Genomic DNA, 21,193 nt, shown 5'->3' on the forward strand with positions numbered 1-21,193 from the left:
GATGCCTACAACTTAGACCTCTCCAATTGGATCAGGTTGTAGAATACTAAAGTGACATTCACATAATATATAGTACTACTATATACTCTTTTTGACTGTGGAGCTACCTTGCTATCTCAATCATGAACAATGATTTTTTTTTCAGTATTCTTTTAACAGTTTCAGTTTTACATTTCAAATAGGCAGCATCTGCCTTTTATGCAGACATGCTTAAGTTAGACAGTGACATGTTGATGTGGTTGTGGAAGTTTCGTCTTTTGGGCTTCCCTAGCATTTTCCATTATGATTGTCATGTCTAATAATGACTTTCATTGTTAGAAGCATAATTGCTGGTTACATGTGAGGATTAGGTAGTACTAGCTTAGTAACTAATACTTGTAACAAATTATCTGCAAGTCCAAATTTAGAGAGATTGGCATTGTTGCTATTAACACTATCAACCATGTACTACCTGTCTTGGTTTATCATAATGTTGATAATTCAACTCCTCTATGAATAAAGAACTTCAGCCAATGCATGTGCTTCAGCTTCTTTTGCATGAGGGGATCCCATTCTACAATTTGTTTTTGCTAAATGACAAGCACCATTACTATTTTCGATGCATAAGCCATATTCGAACAGACCTTGGTCTTGGAAAAATTCCTGCATCACCACCACATGTTAATACAACAATGTTTTCCACTTTTCATACACATTGCATGAGTTCCCAACTCATACAATATCCCATAATAGATAAGCTTCTCAATAAGAATTTATAAGGTACTTAACAAAGAATAAATGTCAGCAGCCTGAGGGAGTCTTCTAAGAAGGTTCTTACATAACAACCATTTTAGAATAAGTCTCTTCTAAGACGATTTTTATGTAAAAATCGCCTTAAAATGTGTCTATTCAAAGACGATTGTTATGTAAGAACCATCTTAGAAGAGACTCATTCTAAGACGGCTCTTACATAATAACCGTCTTAGAATGTGTCTCTTCTAAGACGGTTCTTACATAACAACCTGCCTTAAAAGAGACATATTTTTTAAAACGGTTTATTTCATAACCATCGTGGTATGTCAATCACTTTTAACGTCATTAGCTTCAAAGATGGTTCCACAACCATCTTTAAATATATATTATAATCGTCGTTAAAATTTGATTTTCTAGTAGTGATGATTGTTGACTAGTATAATATTACTGTATTTTTTTCTTGCTGCAAAGTATTATTATATTCATGTTTCTAATCCTAGTCTATTATAAGTTTTTTTACCATTGCAATTAGCGTTTTTGCTTTCTTGGTGGAACTATGAGTTATCCTCATAAATCTTTGATCATTTGAGTTGACTGCAAGTGTAATACTAATCTTTAATCTATAGATTACTCGCATAATATTGTTAAAATGATTTAAAATAATAGTTTAAAATAATTAAACATTTAAACCTATACATATATAATAAAAATTACACTATTTTAAGAAATTAAAAAAAATTACAATAAGTAAATTTAAAACTATTAATTATAAAAACATAAAAATTTAGTCAACAAAATATACACATAAAAATCAAGTACCTATGCTTAGGGGTGGGTATAGAAATCAATTACCTATCTTTAAGTGCACAAATGATTAAGAACTCGATTTGAAAAAAATATAAGTCCCACATTCGCTAAAGATAAAGCCATGTAAAAGTATATAAGTGAGGGACAATTCTCACTACTTGAGTTAACTTTTGGAAATAAGATAGACCTAAACTCACATTCTAAAATTCTAAAAGAATGAACTAGCATTTAGCATTCGGAATATGTTAGATTTAAATCTTTTTACTATTTATCTCTTATTGCATTACTGCCAAATTTTATGCATTATTTGTTCGATTTTTCTAACTTGAAGTTCATGACAATCAACATTTGAAGAATAGAAGAGGTTGACAACTTCATATCCACCAATAAAGTTACACTTTACATTTAAATTTGAAGTCCATTCCAACACTTCTCCTAAAAGGTCTTTTGCTGGCAATTTTCCAGAAGCAAAATCTCATCGAAGACTAAGAGACATGAAAAAAGAAAAAGTGATGGAAGATCATACAAACATGTGTGATATTGCTAATTCTTTAAAAAAAAATGGTTGAGGTGTGTTTGAAATGAACACAACAGAGTTTATCAAACAAAAAAAGAGAGTGCTAGTGTTAAAGATATTTTGGGCACAATTGGAACTTGGAATGACATAGGTGTTAGCAAGCATGCCTCGTGTATGCATGCACCTTGTTTTACTTTATTTTTTTAAGCCATGCGTGCACCTTGTTCAAAACCGTTGTACTTTGAAAATTTATAATGAAGTTCCTTTTTACAGACGCAAGGAAATGTCACCTCAAATTGTGCCGCGGTATTCCCTTGGTTATTAGGCTCTCGAATTTTATGGTAATGGGTGTTTATATTTTTTTTTTTGTTCTTTATTCTTTTTGAGTATCGTGTTTGGATGGCTTTGACTTTTTAGGATGTTATAGTTATATTATGTGGTTTTGCACATTTTTTGGATGTCTCAATGTGTGTGAGTTTAAGTCTAACTCATCAATTTATAGAGGCCAGCCAAAGTCACGGTGCATTTAAGGCACTTGCACACTTGTAGAAAAAATTTACTAGTCTCCCTCAGCCTTGTAGCTTGCAGTGTAGGCTATTGTTGAAAGACTCTGAAAATGTTTTTTTTTTCACCGTGCAGCTTTTGCCAACAAGTTGTGCAATTGTACGCATTATAAATAGAGGGCTTTGCAGATGGTGGAATGCATCGAGCATAAGTAAAACAAAGCTTCTGCATAATTGTGAGAAAATAGTGAGAGAAAAATTAAAGTGTTGAGTAAATCCTAAGTGTGGAAAAAATACACTGGGGTGAATATCAACTTTATAACTCTTTGGTACCGTAAAAGTACAGTGTTAGAATAGGAGCAGATTTCACAGAAAATATTATATTGTATTTCTTGTGTGTCAAAGAGAACTGAGAGAATATTGTAATATTATTTGTTCCAGTGGAACATTTTTTGGAGTTTGTCCCGTGATTTTTTTCTCGGTATGGAAAGGTTTTTCACGTTAAATATTAGGGTTCATTTTTATAATTAGATTTTCAATACACCCCTCTCAGGTTGAAGAGTAGACATCTCGAATGTGCATTTGCAAATGATTTGATAATGACCCGGTAGCAGTGGCCCGATAGGCCCAACACCCAAAGAAGAATATTTCCACATGCTACGGAAACTATATTATGTGGTTTTGCAGGTTTGATCCCGATCATGGGCGTTTGAGCCTTCAACTATAGTTAAAATATTGTTTGTGAATTGTTGTTATTGATTTATGGTTAACTTATTTTATCCTATAATGGACATGGTTGAGGAAACCAGTTTTTGTAACTGTTTTTTGTGTACCAGTTTTTAGGTTGTTCTATTTTTTATTCCCTTATCCAGGATTTTGTGCTTTGTGATGATGTTTTGACCCTGCCTTTTCAATTAAGTTGAACTTTATTACGATGTTCTCTGATAAGGCATTCCCCTTGTTTATCTTTGGCCGGTCGTATACTTTACATTTGCCTTTAAATTCACAAAAATAGGTTTTAGACCTCTCTGTATAGAAAAGGAGCAAATTTTGTTTGAACTCTATCATACATTATACCAACTAGATCTTTTGATTTTTATTCCTTCTATCCCGTTAATCCTTAAAACAACAAAATCAAATTAATAATATTTAGTAAATGGACCAATATAATATTAATATGTTTACCACAACGACCATGACCTTGGCCTCGATGACCAACGAAATTAGAGAAAAAAGATGAAGATATGGATGCTGTTTTGAGAATCAGATCCAAATAAGACCCCTGGAGAGGGGACCCAAAATATACATTCAATAAGCTCTTCCAAACATCATATGTTTTCTGGGGGCAGAACTGCATCGTTAATTTTGGTTCAATAGATACCCCCAGTGATAAAAATAATTGGATAAATAGCTAAATTTGTCCTTGAAAGTATGATCTAGTGATATGTTGATCATGGAAAGATGAAAAATATAAATTTAATTCTTAAATGTCTAAAAAATACGATAAGTTAGTCCTGTCATTAAATTTATGAGATTATTTTGTCATTAAATTGCAACATTCAAAAATCAATTTGACATTAAATAACAAAGTTTAGGGATCAATATATCATTAAATTGTCTGCAAGATTAATTTATCTCACTTTTTACACATTCAAATATTAAAGTCAACTTGTTAGCACTTCATACTTTTTAGGAACAAGTTTGACTATTTACTCGATAAAAATTGGTTTCAGCCTTGTTGCCATTCATCTCTCAGCAGCAGCATTATAAGCAGTCTTATCACTGTTAGCAAGTATCCATTTGTTAGTTCAAGTGTGAAGATATATTCCATTGCATTGCTTTTTCACATTATCCAACATCTTGTTTGCAAGAATTTGTGATGTATTAATTTTTAGTTGGAGATTTGTGCTCGTTAAATTTCAATATAATGACGACTAAGGAAATTAGGAAGCTTTAATTGCATTTACCAATAATTTGAGTTTATACAATTAGTGTTTAACTCATCTAGTAAATAGTTTATATGCAAGATTGGACCTCTTATGACTGTTGACTTTTATATACAACTAGACGTTGACCTGCGCATTGTGTTGCTAAAACGTATAATTGATTTTCAGTGATCATATGAGTATCTTATTCTTAAGTTGTCTGATAAAATATATGTTGCCAATAGGGATTGACTTGCATAGTCAACCTACCACTTAAGATAACTACTTGATTTAGGTTCAGATTCATGAGATCCCCAATAGTAGTAATCTGTAATCCCACTGAAATTTCTGGCTGTTTGGTGGATAGTGCTGGTCTTGGAGTGGAGAGAGCCTTCCATCACCTCTCCTCACCAAAAATAAATATTACTTGATTCTTAAGATTCATTTTCATGTATATCTATATAAAAAATCCTGTGCAAATGGATATATAATATTGTTTCCTTAATTCTAATAATGGAACCGTTATTAAACTATAAACTAATTGGTTCTTCTAGTTGATTAGTGTGGTCAAAATATTACATTAATGTTGTGTTATTGATTATTTTTGTGTTTCTCAAACATATAATATATCTATAAGGCTAGCCATTTTCTTTTTTGGTCAGCATAACATTTTATTCTCATGATCTACCTTGATAATGGGTTTGAATTATAATATTGGAAGGCATTGATGTAACTCAAACTTGGTACTCAGTTGGCTGAGTAGTGTGTAAGCCCCTTAGTACTTGAGTTCAATTCATATGAATCAGAACAAAAAGTGAATCTATTTCTTCTTAAATGCTTTTGCCCCTGCTACGGGAAAATCAATCTATTATCTTGTTATTGAGAGTAGTAACATTGTGATTCAATTTTTGGCTAAGATGATTATCACATTGTAATTTGACCAGACTTGATGTTGAAGACAGTGGCTTGGCATCAATTGTTCTACTCAATAATGATGATATGTCCCTTAAGCAAAGTCTTGGATTCAAGTTCTGCGAATGGAAAAAACATAGTTGGAGGAAAGAATCCTAGTAAAGATGATTAGTCAGATTCTTTGATGGAGATTAGTTATGGATAAAGGTAGTAGATATATGCTCCGTACCAATAATTTGGTAACCAAAAAACAATGATAATATGTGGGAAAGGCTATGAACATTATTCCGGTTGTTTCTAAATTTGATTCAGCTTTCTTAGATATGTAAATCGGATACTCTATCTGTTTTTATTTTTCAAATAAAGGAATAATTATACCTGATGTGCTGGATCAAACTACATTTTGGAATGAGTACTATAATGTTTCAGAGACACCCTCTCCTACTCACACATGTGTAAGGACTACGGAACCATACAGTTACAGGTATGCATGTTCAGATCATTGCCTCCAAGACTATAAAGTACATACAAGTAATAGAAAGAAACAAGGAAAGAAGCTAGGGTGATACTTGGTGAGTTGGTGAAGTCTTCACATGACAAATAAAGTACATACTACCAGTGTTTTCTGATTAGAAAGCCTAGGATTTTCATTCAAGGACAAAAGATTAAGATTGCCGGCAAAAGATTCTTAAATAGTTTTATTGAAATTCTCCAACTTTGTTGACTAGCAAGAATATATCACTATTAAATTATATATTTTGGATACATGATTTAGTGATCCATTGATAATATCTATTCCATGATGTATATATGCAATGTATTTGTCTTTAAATATGTCTCGTATTTTTGTGTTTATTCTGTTGTCAACTAAATTGACCACAACTATATAGTTAGTGATGCCTTTTTTGGGAGATGAATTGCTCTTTTTCTGATTGAAACATTTTATGCAAGTTTTTCATTTCATATTTTAAGAATGCTTCTAAAAGTCTTGTCCTTTGGAACTTGGATTGTATGAGGAAAGTAAAGCAAAATAGAATATAACAAACTCTAATGCTTAAACAGGACACATCATTTCTTAAGTAATTGTTCCCTTTATTCTTCTCATTTTCTTTTTCTTGGATCCAAAAGCTTGTTATTATTCGTATTTCTTTCTCAACTATCAATTTGAAATTCTCAACTATGGGAACGGTGTTATCCATAATTATATGCTCAATTATGTTTGATTTTATCAGGTGGATCCTAGATGACATTCAGCTGCTTTACAATTTGTGCAGTCAACACATGGCTTCTCTGCAGATAACAGAAGAAGCTGTTTATCTGCACTGGAATCCATTGCCAAAAACACGAGCAAATATGATACTAGCTTGTATGTGTTAAAAAAAATAAAATCATACTAGCTTCTAGATGAACAATTTGCAGATATTTTTACAAAAAATAGTTTTTTCTTTACTCATAATGGTTTTTAACATTTCTAAGCAATTTTGTCAATAAGACATTTCTAAGAAATATTTTGCTTTCTTTTTTACTTGAATTTCAGATAGGAATATATAAAAATCAAGACAAAGAAAGGATTGCCCTGCTAGGGGCTGCCTATCTATAGATTTTCTTAGTCTAACTCGTTTGGGTATGGTTTGGCCCTCCCAAATTATTTTGTATATCTCAGTTCATTAATATATTTAGATGGGGTCTTTTTGGTGAGGTAGGGGTTGGAGTGCCAACATAGTTGGGATGTCAACCTATACTTTTCCTTTGCCCCTCTCGATCCCCCCCTTTTGCTTAAAATAAAAAAGGATTGCCCTGCTAGACATTGGAAGAGAAATGACAATGTAAGCCTTATGCCACTGATGACTGTCCAATTGCTAGGCAGTTTGTTTAATTGATCTTATTTTCATTGTCTTGGTATCACAGGTTTGTTTCATCAAGTTTAGTTGATAAATGATTTGGCTGGCAATGGCATAAAGTATTATATTGCTATCCTACTCTTTTCCATGTTAATTTTCCTTCTGCGTGGTCTGACAAAATCAGTTTTTCTCTAGAAGTTGTAATAATAACTAATGTATAATTAATTTAATATTCAAATGTGGTGTAAAAGTCTATGCATTTTTTTTTTGCATTGGGGATAAATGCACAAATAATTATACATGTTACTGTCAGATTGTGCACAAATAATTATATTCTTAAGCTGAAGCTTGAAATGGGATTTGCGAAGTAATAATTGAGACTAATTGACGTTCAGTACTCAATAGTGTTTCAATTTTTAATCAACTTCACATCTTCATATAAATTTGGCTGATTTGGAAGAACTTGTTTCAATGTATTTATATATTCATGATAAAGAAATGCTTGTAATATATCACTCTTTTAAACATATTTTTTTTATTATGGATTGAAATTTTTCCAAAATCACAATTTTATGGGTTTCATTTCTTACTTAATGAGTCTCATTTTTTATTTTGTAATTTTCAATAAATTTTAATTAATAATAGTATTAAAAACATGTTAAAAAGTACGTTATTGGTGCTCGCCTCCCTGATAAATATTGATAAGACAAGGTTACATTGCAATTGGAGCAGTGTCTAGAGTGGAATTTCATGTGAATTAGAAATACAGAGAAAGGGTCTATATCAACAATCTTCAGAGAAATAAAATCTTGTATTTTATATGGTCGTGCTTATATCAATAAGTCATTGGTTCAAGTAGTGTTGGACTTGATTTTCTTAAGTAAAATATGGGATTCCAGCCTAGTGGATGAAAAAAATGTGATTAGAAAAGAAAACCTATCATAAGTGATCAATCAGATTTTCTCAATAAAAATTAATCATCAACAAAGATAAGATGGTGAATACTCTGTCCAAATAACATGATTACCAAAAAAAAAATATGATTGTGCCTGTGCACATTAAAGAGGAGATCAATAAGGTGGCCAAACTTATATTATCTTCCCCTGCCTATTTTCTAAGAGACTGAATTTCATTTTGTTTTGATAGTGTAAATAAGCATATGATATAAATAGCTGTATCTTGTTCGTAAATTCAAAAAATGACAGGAAGTGAGAAGATCTATTCAGATTTGCCCCCCATGCATAATGCTACTCAAGTCTTTTCAATGCTGAATGAATTCGTGTAGTTCTTTATTTTCTCCTTGTGAATGATTCAGCCAAAATGATCAGTGATGTGTCCCCTCTACCTACTTAAATATGCTTTGTCATTTTCATGCTGCAAGGTACCCGTTAGGTGATAGTCGATCTGCAATATGGGACTCTTTTAAGTTATTATGACTAAGCCTTGGCCCCGTAATGCCACTGTCCTCTTGCCCCACTCTTTCTTCTCTAAGGGTGCTGTTTCCTCTTTTGTTTCATCTTGCCTTTTAGGGCATGTGCAGCTTCATACCCTGAAAAATTATTACATTCACAATTATTAACTTTTTTTGCCACATTAACATTTTTGATTAATGTGTCAAAGAGTGGCTCGATGCTTCTTCACTTTCTATTATCTGCTTTATATCTACATTAACAATTCATGTTCTTTTTCTTTTCTCAAATAAACTATTTCTAATATGTAAATCCTGAATCACAAGCTATATCATTGAAAATTAAGCTCACATTCTAGTCATTTTGATTGATGTGTGGAAGAGTGATTCAATAATTCAATTTCTCACTTTCTTTTAACAACTTTATGTCATACTTGGTCACAAATTATGCATTGATGGTGTAAAATATGTGTTACAAACATACTTTGCCATTATGCTTGTTTTTTAATCTAGATTGGTTAACCTTATCACATATTTTGATTGAAAACAAGTTATACATCGATAATATAAAATAGTTTTACATTATCATCTAATTAAAAATTATCATATGTAAAAAGATTATTGATTTTTACACTAAGATATGGTGGCATGGTGGTGATGGTTTCGGTTGAAGAAGAGAAAGAAGGTAATGACATGACGATGACATAACAATAAAATATCAGTTATTAGGTTTAATGATGTGACACTTTGTATGTCATGTTATTACTCAACAAAATGAGATTGATGGCAGATTTGAAACAATTTTTTTTTCAAGTAATTATTTAACAAAAAATGAATTTTAGATAGTAATTTGAAAACAACTTATTTTTCAGGTTTCAGGTATGAAAAATATGTTAAAGCCAAAAAAATGAATAGTAGCTTAAGTCTTGCATAAAAGTTTGACGACAGAAAATGATGGCCAGGGTATGGAGCTCATATATTGAGAGATAAATGACAAGAGGGAAATTTGCAGGAGGATGCGAACCATTGATTTCAGAAAATGAAAAAAATAATGATAAACAGTTATGCACTTATGCTTATCCCTAAGAATTAATATTCAAATAGAATTTAAACCTACAACAATGTGCATGGATCAATTACATAAAAAGGGAATTGTTTATTGGGTGGGGGCCAAGGTGGTGAAAAAAGAGCATGTTCCCGACACAAGGGGACAATGACATATTGTCAGTTTATCATCTCTTGTGGCTTACAAACATAAAACAAAGCCACTTTACAGCAGAAGCTAGTGTACATCCCAACATCAAAGACTTATACCAAAAAAAAAAAACTTTTGACAAATTTAATTAAAATGCCATTTTTTCCCTATGATTCAAGTTTCTAATATACCTGTGGACTGACCTGTACAATTGCAAACATTTTTTGACTTTACCGTGGGACCATCCTTTTCAAACGCTTGCTGCCTCTAGACATTTATAATTTTAATTTACAGTTACAACTGAAGCAACTTAATCTGCCAGACTACAAAATTGGATCATCCAAAATGTGCGGATAATTACAAGCAAAACCATTTCCAACATCTCATGCATGTTGCAGATTACCTTTCTATGCTTCCACCCGAAAAGTAGCTTGCTATACTTTTCAAATGTCATCATTGGAAATCCTGTTGGACCATATAATCTCAATTTCAAGTGTTCGGGAAGAACCATCTTTGTTACCATCATGATTAAGACTGAATAATCCACTATAAACCCCCTCTGATACAACTTTATCAATTTGGATAGTGACTCTTCCAAGAGTTGTCTGGAGAAAAAGCACAACACTTCCAGTGAGTATTTAAAGCAATACAGATTTAGCATGTGCTTGGTTGAGTAAGGTGAAAAAAAGGCAAAAAGAATATTATTTTCAACCAAGAATGAAGCATATTTTATTTTCCACCTCAATTTTCACTGACTCAAACGAGATAGACCAAGTATTTCACCCTCAGGCAAGGTAGAATAAAGAATAAGAAGGTAGTGTTATTGACAGAAATAGATAGGGATCCTTCCAGATATCAACAAAGTAATACTAGTATCCATCATACAAAGAAATGTAATAATTCATCCTTTCAGAAAAGGAATAGGTAATCAATCACTCACCACTTACCACACAGAAAAATAGAGAATGAGTAAATCACTTACGGAATAAATATCTAGTTACCTTCCCAAAAGTATTCTTGCTTTTGCATATGATGTGCAGCTTTTGGCCCTTTGGAGGTACATCAAATGCCCAAGTGAATCCTTCTTTCCATTCTGGAGAAGTATTATGATTCACCACCTAACAGAAGCAAAAGACATAAATGGTATTTGTAATCTTCTATGATAAAATTTAATCCTCATTAGAGACAGCAGACAAATCAATTAATAACTTCTTCGTAAATAAATTTTGGCAACAGAAAAATAAATCTGCAGTTTGCCATATGAAAAACAAGTGACTCACAGTTAAATTACACCCTATATGATTCAATCAAGTGGAATTCTATAATCAAAACTGAATGCTTTTTAAGTTGCTGAAAATTTGAGAAGTTGAAAATTATGACAGGAATGCTAAGTGTAGGGTACTCCTTGAACTACAAATATTTTAAGTAAAATGATTTCAAGATTTTGATGACAATACCTTGGTTTGTTTTGGAGGACCATTGCCTATTGTTAACCGGCAGAATGCATTAGTGCTTCCCATAGTTTGTTTGAGGTTGTTTCCACGCTTAATGGTGACAGTCAAACAACCTGGTAAGCAGTGCAGAAGAGTATCTGCCCTCTCATGGAAGCTAGGAGGGCAGGTTTTCATGAGCATTTGTAAAATGGGGATGGCTTCAGCAGCAATCATAGCTTGAGACTTAGCTATATCTATTGGCATAGTTGACCAAGATTGCCTTAGCAAGCAAAATGTGTCAAGTACAGAGTCCTGAGCCGCTTCACCACCAGATTTAAGTGCCCCTACCAAATGAGGAATGCAAAGAGTTGCTGCTTCAGATGTGTGGAGCTTAGGGAAGTTCATGAATATCACATGTAGAGTTCTCAAAACCTCCTCATTGATTGTGGCGGTTGACCATAACTCTCTTTCCAGTGCAGCTGCATAACAAAATATTTTTCGATGAAATGTAATTTTTTAATAGATGTAAAAGAAAAGCACTGCAATAACACCCCAATCTATGTGTGAAAATTTTATTTTTCTTATTAATATAAATTTAGGATTGATACAGTGAAAAAAAAAACTATTTGAATTGCAGTCACACAGCAGAAAATCTTTAGACATCATCCATTTCTCTAAAATGAAACTAAAAGCAGAATATACGTTGAACAACATATATACTAGGAGAGAAAAGAAAACAGGATTGTACTCATTGACAATTTCAAATTTCTCTGAAAAACATCCATTATAAATAGTAACTTGGTAATGCTTGTAAAAATCTCAACAAATCGAAACTTGATTTTTTTTTCTACTTCCAAAAAGTCCAAAATGAAACATAGGCTGAATCACAGGTTGAAGACATCTTTTCAAATTCTAATAATATTGGTTCAAACAACAAAGTTAAAAGAAACATTTAAAATAAAAGGCATTTCCCATAATCAACAACTACAATTATTTCTCAAAACATGATCTTGTAAATTAAATAAATATCAACATGAAGCTTTTATACAAGAATGAGATTGATCCATTAAAAAATGTGCAATTAAATGAATTTGTGTGTAATCCATTAAACAAAAGACCTAATAGACAATGTAAAAAAACATGATTAGAGCTGAGCCATGCCAAAAGTAGTTGCTCTAAAAGTATGCATAAGTGTAAAGCATGGAACACTGTCAATAGGGACAATTATGATGTACCTGTCAAAGACCTGATCAACTCATTTGACACATATTCTTGCAATGTATGGGTAGAAAACAAAAATTTGATCAGTAAAGCGGCTTGTGCAGCAACTTCTGTGTTTGGAGACAAAAGCAATTCCTGAATCACCAGTATGCCCCCAGCTTCTGCAACAGCTCGTCTATTGGTCCTGCTGTTCATGACAAAGTTTTGCAATGCACATATAGCCACCACCTTCATTTCTTCAGTTGGCTGATCTTCAAGTAAACTTATCAATGCACGACATGCAGAAACAGAGGCACTAGATCTAGCATGTCCTTCATGCTGGGAAAGATCTCCCAAAGCCAAAGCAGCAAGAAGCTTGCCAGACTGTGATCTGGTTTGCGGATCCAATAGATACTGGGACAAAGGTGCTATAGCATACTTAGACACCTTCATCTCTCGTACTCTCACATTGTTAAATAAAGCTTCTAGTAATCTACCTGATGCTTCTTCACAATGATGAGATCTTAAAAGGTCCAACAGAGCATCTATAACTCCAGCTTCCATCATCTGCTCAGCACTTGAAGCATCGCTTCTGTCATGAACTATTAAAGCATTAAGGGCTATGCTAATTGTACTCTCAAGTGTTGAGTGCAAAAGTTTCACAAGAACCACCACAGGAACTTTAAAATAGTAATCAGCATTGGAATGTAATACGTTAGAGAGAACTAAAGCAGCTGATTCCCAGAGTGCATGTGGTGGCTGAGGGTCTTCTTGAATAATAACCTTTGCAAGCTCAAAAATACCTCCAGCATCAGCAACTGCCTTTGGCCAACTTGTGGAAATCTTTTCCAATGCTTTTATCGCTGTTTGCTGTAAGTTTAATATTCCAATTCCTGCAAGCTGTACGAGGGGCACAACTGCATTCTTTGTCGTAATATCTTGCTGAAAATGTTCCTGTGCAAGAAGATGAGATAACAGTTCCGTGCCAAGCTGCTGAATAGCTTGGGATGGGGATTCCAGAAAAGAAATTAAGGGCTCAATAACTTGGCTTGGAGTAAGCTTCAAGGTTGCAAGACTTTGCGGTTTCTCCAATATATTTACAAGTGCTTGTAAGGCACTATGCTGTCCCCATAAGTTGAAATCTCGGCGGAGCAAAACATGGAAAAGTGGTTCTACAATTTTTGCAGCATCTGAACTTCTTGCAATTGCGCTGCTATTAGTTAAAATGCGAAACAGCTCAGCTATTGTGGAGCATAAAGAGCTAGGTGCTAATTGTAGTAGCTTGAGACAATTATCAATAATGCCAGCTTTCACCATGTCTAGTTTAATTGGAGTCCTGTCTTTTCCCAATTTGATAAGAGTAGATATGGCGGCCTCTATAAGCTGATAGTTTGTACCAGAAACCAAGCTCACAAGGAGATACACAACATTGTAGGCTGCTGCAAGCTCTACCTGTTGTTCATCTTCCAATAATCTCTCAAAAGCACAAACCCCGGATTCTATTGCAGTCTCAGAATCAGACTGCATCAGTGATATAAAGGGTTCTAGGCATTCTGAGGCAACTGGATCTGCTCTGATCTTGCTATTGCCAAAAAGAGCAAAGCAGAGTTGGGCAGCATGGCTCTTCAGTTCCAAAGACGAAGCAGAAGACAGTATTTTGTATAAACATTTAAGTGGGTTTCCTTCCACATCAAGAAGAAGAGATACTTTTGAAGAATTTCCTGAAGTTAACTTGATCAAGGCCATGAGAGCAGCCTCCTGCTCATTACCTGATGTTGTGTTAAGCATGTCAACCAATGGTTGAATGCCCTGTTTAGCTAATTCTGAGTCTCTAATGTTGTCGGCATCAAAAAGTTCATGAAGTGCTCTTGCTGCACTATATCTAGCATTTCTTGATCCAAGACGCAAAACAGCTATGAGTTGGTTCAATGAATTAGTTGATGCTTCATGTTTAATAAGGTCAGAATTGGAAAATAATATTCTCAATAACTCAGAAATAGCCGCCTCAGTTGAGTCTTGAGGACTCAAGGACAGGTATTTGTTCAAAGCTTCCAGAGCTCCAGCTTCAGCCAAGATTAATTTATTGCTATCACTTCCATCTGCAATGCATATCAAGAGTCTAACAGCAACTGGTGGAGCAGTAGGCCTTTCTGGTATTGGTCTCAGGAGATCCACTAAGAGGGGTATAGATTTCCTGGCGGTAGACCCCACTTTTACATCTTCAATTTCAAAAAGGTGATCCAAAACAACTTGATCAGGGTTTTGTACCAAAGAAAATTCTTCTGATAAAGCCATGAGATTAGGCATATCTGACTCTACATGCCCAATAATAGTTATCAATCCAGCAACAGCACCAGAATTCGCAATGGCAAGATCTATTCCCTTATTACCATTACAAACAAGACTAGCCATAGACTGGGCAGCAAAATATTTATCAATTACTTCATCAGATCTTAGCAGAAGAGCGATAGAAGGTATAATGCGCATTGTGACAGGAGATAGAATGACATTTGCATCTTGAAATAAAATGGCCAAGAGCAAGGCATTAATCCATGTTCCTTCTGTATCCTCATATTCTGCCTGTCAAAAGCGGTAAGGCAGGAAATCTATTTAATTCACCAACTTAACTCATGCCATGATGAAACAAACAAAAGCGACTAGGCAATTGAGATATGTAGATCAGTAACACAAATCAACAACCATACGACCTAAATCTAGTATTTGGAAAAAAAAACAGAATGTACAATGTACATTAATTGAGCCTTTAATCTTTTCAATCTTTACTAATCATTTCAGAATTCAGTCTTAAGCTCAAGCTTAATAGAAATAAGAGGGCCTGAAGTCCAAATTAAAATAAAATTAGTTATAATTAAATTCAAAAGGAGGGAAAAGAATTCTCAAAAAAGGCATTTAAAAGAAAATACACAGTTTCGAGAGCACATGTTAAAATTATGAGATAAGGAACTTCTATATTAAAATTTAAATTTATATTAATAAAAAGTTTAAAATCAATACATATTTTTGTTGATTCATGTCAGGCTAGGCTTAGCTTGGAATCTTTTTCCTGCTAGAAACTGGTTGGTGAATCTCCAATTCTAAGTTTTGTTTGGTGAAAACTTCACTTATTTCTTTACACTGAAGTTTTCTGAATGACTTTAAGAATTAATATGCTTCAATATGCCATTCATCAAAGATGTTCAATTAAAAACACAAGTTTTCTTCATTGTTCTCTTTCTTCCCAAATCTGCTTCTTTCTTACACACTATCCAAAATTTGATCCACTAATAATGAATTCTACATTGCAAATAGATATTTTCCAGCAAGCATAAAGCATTGCCATCACACAGCCTGAGATGCCACATTTCAGTATTTGCTACTTACAGGTATGGATGTGAGTACCTACACTAAAGAAGAGGCTAGACAGAAGATAAAGAGAACTGATAAAGGAAGCTTTAATAAAAAGCATAAATGTAATATACCTGTGGATTTGAAGTATGTCTTGAAAGTTTGTCAGAGAGAGCTTCAAGTCCACCGGCTTCCATAATTGTGAGCTTGCTCTTTATATGGAAAGAAGCAATAACTGAAAGCAACCACATGGCAATAGTGCTTCCCAAGGCAGTGGCTGGATCAGGAATATCAAACTCATCGACTTCTTGAAAAGAACTTCTCTCCATAAAACCTTTAGAAGCAACAACTTCAATTTCTAACAAAGAATAGCTACAACTCTGCTTTATCATTTCAACTAAAGAATATATTAATGGTTTTAGAAACCCAGAAGCATCAAGTGAATCCATTGAAAGCTTTTTCTTCTCCTTTGCAGCACAAATTAGTAAGGCAGAACCTCCAATTTTTACTTCTAGACTGGAGGAGTTCATTATTCTATTAGCCAATGAACCAATGGATTTGGAACTAGCAGATAACAAATCACCAAGAACAACTGGCTGATCCCCACAAAGTCTTGATAGAATTTTAATTGCTTTCTCTTGCACAAGGGAATGCCCCTCAGCCAGGCAGCAGACAAGAAGTTCTAAACTTGATGGCATTTCAGCCAGAGCTGACCATGGAGGGTAAGTGTAGTTGACCCCCTGTTTAGTTCTGGCTAGCAGTGCAATTACTTCTAAAGCATCTGCAGCATCAGTGCCGTCCATATCCATAGCTCTTAAGGAATCAACAAGTGCAAGCACAGTGAAACGACATTGAGTGTTACCCTTGAGAACATCACCTACTGGAAAATGCTTCAATAATTGATGAAGTGCACGAGATGCATTTTGTTTACCTTCCAAGGTCCCTTCTGCCAGAACTCTTGCTAAAGCTGAAACAACATCTTCCGCTAGAGCCTCAGCAGCAATAAAAGGATCAAAGAGAAGATTGGCCAATGCAGCAACAGCAGTTTCAGCAGCATCAACAGAGGATGTTTTAGCTAACTTGATTAGTGGCTTGACATCACCCTCTACAATATAAGACATTTTATTTGCAGCCTTGTTCTTTGTTGGACGAGACAGAGCACTTAACACTCGAGCTGATTGAGTGGCAACAACTTGAGTTTTGCTAGTCAAAAGTTTCATGCAAGGAAGTACAATCTCATCAGTCGCAAGACTATCACAGATGTCTTGTCTTGCAATAAATAAATCAGCTAGAACTGAAGCTGCATATTCTTGGGTTTCCTCATTTGATGAATTGAGGACCTGAACTAGAGATCTCAAGCCTTTATTAGCTACAGAACCCTTTTCAAGGAGATCATTCTGCGAAGCCATAGTAAGAACATGACCTAAAACTCGGATTATGTGGGCTTTTGAGCTTGGAGAATCTCCTAAGAGTAATGCCAATAGCTGATTAATTGCGGCAGAATCAGCTACTCGGACAAGCTTTGTGAGTGCCATGGCAGAAGCTTGCTGTCCTTTTGGTCCACCACTCTTAAGAAGCCACAAGAATGCTGGGATGGCTCCAGCACTTTCAACACAAGCACGAATATCTTCACTGTGACAGCACAAACTCCACAGAACATTTGCTGCTTCCTCTCTTGCTTTCTGTGATCCTGTCTCCAACAACTGCACCAATGGTGGAATCCCTCCAGCAGCAGTGATTGCCCACTTGCTGTCATCGACCTGGTCAGTTAAGATTGCTAGCAACTGAACTGAGTACTCTTGATGCTGCTCACTGGATAATCCAAGCAATGATATTAGTAATTGGATACCTTCTCTTTTTTTAATGGCCTCCCATACTCCAATCTTATCACAACACAAGCTTGTCAATGAAAGTATCAGATACTCTTGCACATCAGTGGCAGCCATGGTTATAAGTCCAATCAGAACCTTCTTTGAATCTGCCTGAATGAGACACTTTGAGAGACAGACATTTCCATATAGACTAGCCATAGCCTCAAGGACACGCTCTTGAATTAGTTTGTTGTCCTGAGGCTTTAAAAGAGTTACTAGAATATCCTCTATCTGAGTTGCATCAAAATGTTTCTCATCAACATCAACTTTTTCCTCAAAGACCATGAGTGTATAAGCAAGAGCGCCAATTATATCACCAACTGGTGCATCAGGGCGAGGAGAACGTGAAAGTTCTCCAAGATATAGTATTAAAGCAGACATGCCACCACAGATATTGGCTAAAGCTCGAGTTGCATGCTCCTGCAGAGCCTGGCCACCATCACCTTGCATACACTCATTAGAAGGAGCAACTATAGCTCCAATAAGGATTGGAATACCATCTGCATTAACAATGACCTTTTTAGCCTTGGTAGACTTTGAAGAGAGGACCTCTAGGGCATCAGCAGCACTAGCTCTTACAGAAATGTCATTTTCCTGACCAACAAGCTGAAGTAAAGCTTTGACTGCTCCAGAGTCTATTACTTTGGGGATGCTATCACTGAATGCCAGCATTAAACGTGCCAATAGAGAAGCTGCATTTGACTGAGAAACAGCATTATCTGAAGACAAGAGCCCTACTATGATATCCACGCCTCCAGCTTCTAATGTAGCTTTCCAGTAGCCGTCTTTGTCGCCACAAAGATTTCTTAATGCTCCAGTAATAAAACCCTCCACAATTTTGTCTTCCTTGTTTTTTGGATTTAGTTGATTCCATAAGGTTGGAACTACACCTTCTGTAACAAAAATTTTCATACCAACATGATCATCAGAAAGACCACCTGAGGAAACTTCATATATCGCTTCAGCTGCTGCCTTCCTGGCATCGGTGGATTCATAATTTAAAAGAGACAATAATGGTGGGATACAGCCACCAAGAAGTACTTTTAACCTCAAGTCTTCATCTTTGCACAGGACACTGAGAGTGGAAGCAACATTAACTTTTGCAAGAGGGGTTCCATTTCTGAGAATGCTTATGAACAATGGCATGGCTTGGGCATGAGAACCGATGATTGCTCTAGCATCCTTTCTTCTCCTGGCAATACCTAGCAAGCGTGCTGTAATAGTTTCTTTCTCAACTGGTGATGACAAGTTGGCATGCAGTTGCTCCACAAAATTAGCAACTTTTGCCATTGTAGATTCTGGATCATCCATTCCTGTTGCCTCATTAAACTCCCTGCATACATTTAACTTCCACTTGTTAGTACTTTTACTACTTTCACATTTGTAAGTGAAGGATGTACAATCAAACTCAGCCAAGTCATAACCAACCATAAACTACTTTTACTTACTAAAAAGTTTAGCACTCATTCACCACTAATGTTATTTCTAGATTTTACATCAGACTTTCATCAACAATAAATTCCTAACTAACGAGGAAAAAAACTAAAATACTGACCCAGGCTGAGAGGCAGAATAAATGGACTGCCTCTGTTCATGAGAGGGAGACTTTGACATTTGCACCAATTCGCCAGTTTACCCTCCTTGCAGGACACCTGAAAATTTACACATTCTAAAAATTAGCCATCCCAAATTGACATACAACCAAAAATATATAGAAAAAAAAGAAGCCACATAGACATCAGAAGGAGATACATTCAGTTCCTCATGCAAGACCAGTTGACAGAACCGTTGTTTAAAAACATTCATACCTGAGTGAAACCTACTTTAGTAAAACAAATCACACACTACCAATTGCAACAACAACAATATTTGTCTAGATAGCACCGCATCAAAATGCCATCAACAATCTACAATATTTTACACTAAGGCCAAGTGATCCAAAATCCAAAGCACCCAACCAACATCTCAGTTCCTAAGTTCCACACATTACACTGAAATCCACGACCACGACCACAATTGTGGCTGTATCCGCTGCATTTGTTCGCAATTTCCCACAATATCAAAATACACTACAGAAGGAATTTAAAACTTTGGTTGAAATGCCACATTCCACAAAACATTTCACAACTCATCACACTACAGAGGAACACGTTCACAAGTAAAAATAAGAAGAAAAAAAATCCACTGAACCAAAAGAAGCTACCTCGCCGGAATGCAAATGCCGCAGAACTCCTCCCTCCTCGCGCTACCTCCAATGCCGCCACATCCTCAATTCACTTCGAATTTCCTGCGAAACCGATCCGACGGAGCGAAAAGCCTGCGAAACCGACACCGGATCAACCGCGGAACCGAATTCAGATCTTCGCGGTGAACAATTGAACGAAATCAGATCCAACGAGCACAGATCGGTTGCAGAAGCTAGGGCACAGCGAGGGAGAGAGAAAACAACGAATCGAATCGAAGCGCGCGCTGAAATTAGAGAACGAGAAAATTAATTAACCAACCACGCTCCACACATTACACATATTTATACCTCGAAATTCAGAACGCGGAGAAGGAGCTGAATGAATGAGAACTAACGCGAAATGGAGGCACAACGGAAACAGAGGGAAACGGAGAGAGAGAGAGAGAGAGAGAGAACTGAGAAGCGTGCGTTGTAAGAGTGAGTGAGTGTTTCTCAGTCTTTTCCTTTCCTTTCCATGGTTTTTGTTTCTTCTTCCTCCTCTTTGTGAATTTTGCTTATTTTCTTTTTTTTTAATTATGTTATTGATTCGAAGTCCACGCATTATTAATTTTAAAATTAACTTATCACTTTAGTGAAATTATGTATTTTTTTTCTTCCAATAGGTTTGAATTGAAATTTTATTTAAGAGAATTAAATTTAATATCGTTTTAATCAATGATTCATTGATTTTTTATTTCTTTTATTGTGGTTGGAGGATTATTTATTTATTGTAATATTTTTGACGGCGTGTAGCATTTTGGGGGTAAAATACGTGTCCGAATCCGGTTGTACTTAAAGTCTGAATGACAGTTGCTTCGCCCATATTATTATTGCGCCTTGCATTGCATCTATGACTACCAGTCCAATTTTAACCAATTTTCTTTTTCTTGCTTGGGATTTGTGCAGTTTTTAGTTTTTATTGTCAGTGTTTTGGTTCCTATTTTTCCTCGTTGGTTCAGACATCAGCGATCAGAGTGTGTTCGGACATAACTCAAGATTCATCCATTAAAATTAAGGTTTGAATAATTTTTTTCCTTAAATTTAAGTTTATTTTTTTCTAGATTTTAATTTTCTTTTTTTCCCTCTTTTACAACTTCAAAAAATATTCTTTTTAATCTTTTTTAGATAAAAAGTCAAAAAATTGTATATTTAAACCGCAAAAAATAGTCAAAAGAGAATTTAAAAAAAATTGGATTTAAACTGAAATATATATATATATATATATATATATATATATATATATATATTAACAACTTTATTTAAGTATTCTAATTAATAAA

At 34.8% G+C, this 21,193-nt stretch overlaps 1 protein-coding gene across 1 annotated transcript; it reads right to left on the minus strand.

Moving 5' to 3' along the window:
- Nucleotides 1–9,721: 9,721 nt before the first annotated feature.
- On the minus strand, nucleotides 9,722–20,430 carry LOC100796864 (protein CELLULOSE SYNTHASE INTERACTIVE 3). The gene is made up of 8 exons (XM_006575110.4): nucleotides 20,270–20,430; nucleotides 19,893–20,158; nucleotides 19,245–19,341; nucleotides 15,953–19,022; nucleotides 12,509–15,053; nucleotides 11,298–11,752; nucleotides 10,842–10,958; nucleotides 9,722–10,445 (listed from the first exon to the last, which is right to left on the minus strand). Exons 3-8 carry the CDS (start codon nucleotides 19,301–19,303, stop codon nucleotides 10,284–10,286), a joined length of 6,408 nt encoding a protein of 2,135 aa, XP_006575173.1. The 5' UTR covers nucleotides 19,304–19,341; nucleotides 19,893–20,158; nucleotides 20,270–20,430; the 3' UTR covers nucleotides 9,722–10,283.
- Nucleotides 20,431–21,193: the final 763 nt, after the last annotated feature.

The sequence above is a fragment of the Glycine max genome, chromosome 13, assembly GCF_000004515.6.
Source record: "Glycine max cultivar Williams 82 chromosome 13, Glycine_max_v4.0, whole genome shotgun sequence".
Lineage (NCBI taxonomy): Eukaryota > Viridiplantae > Streptophyta > Magnoliopsida > Fabales > Fabaceae > Glycine > Glycine max.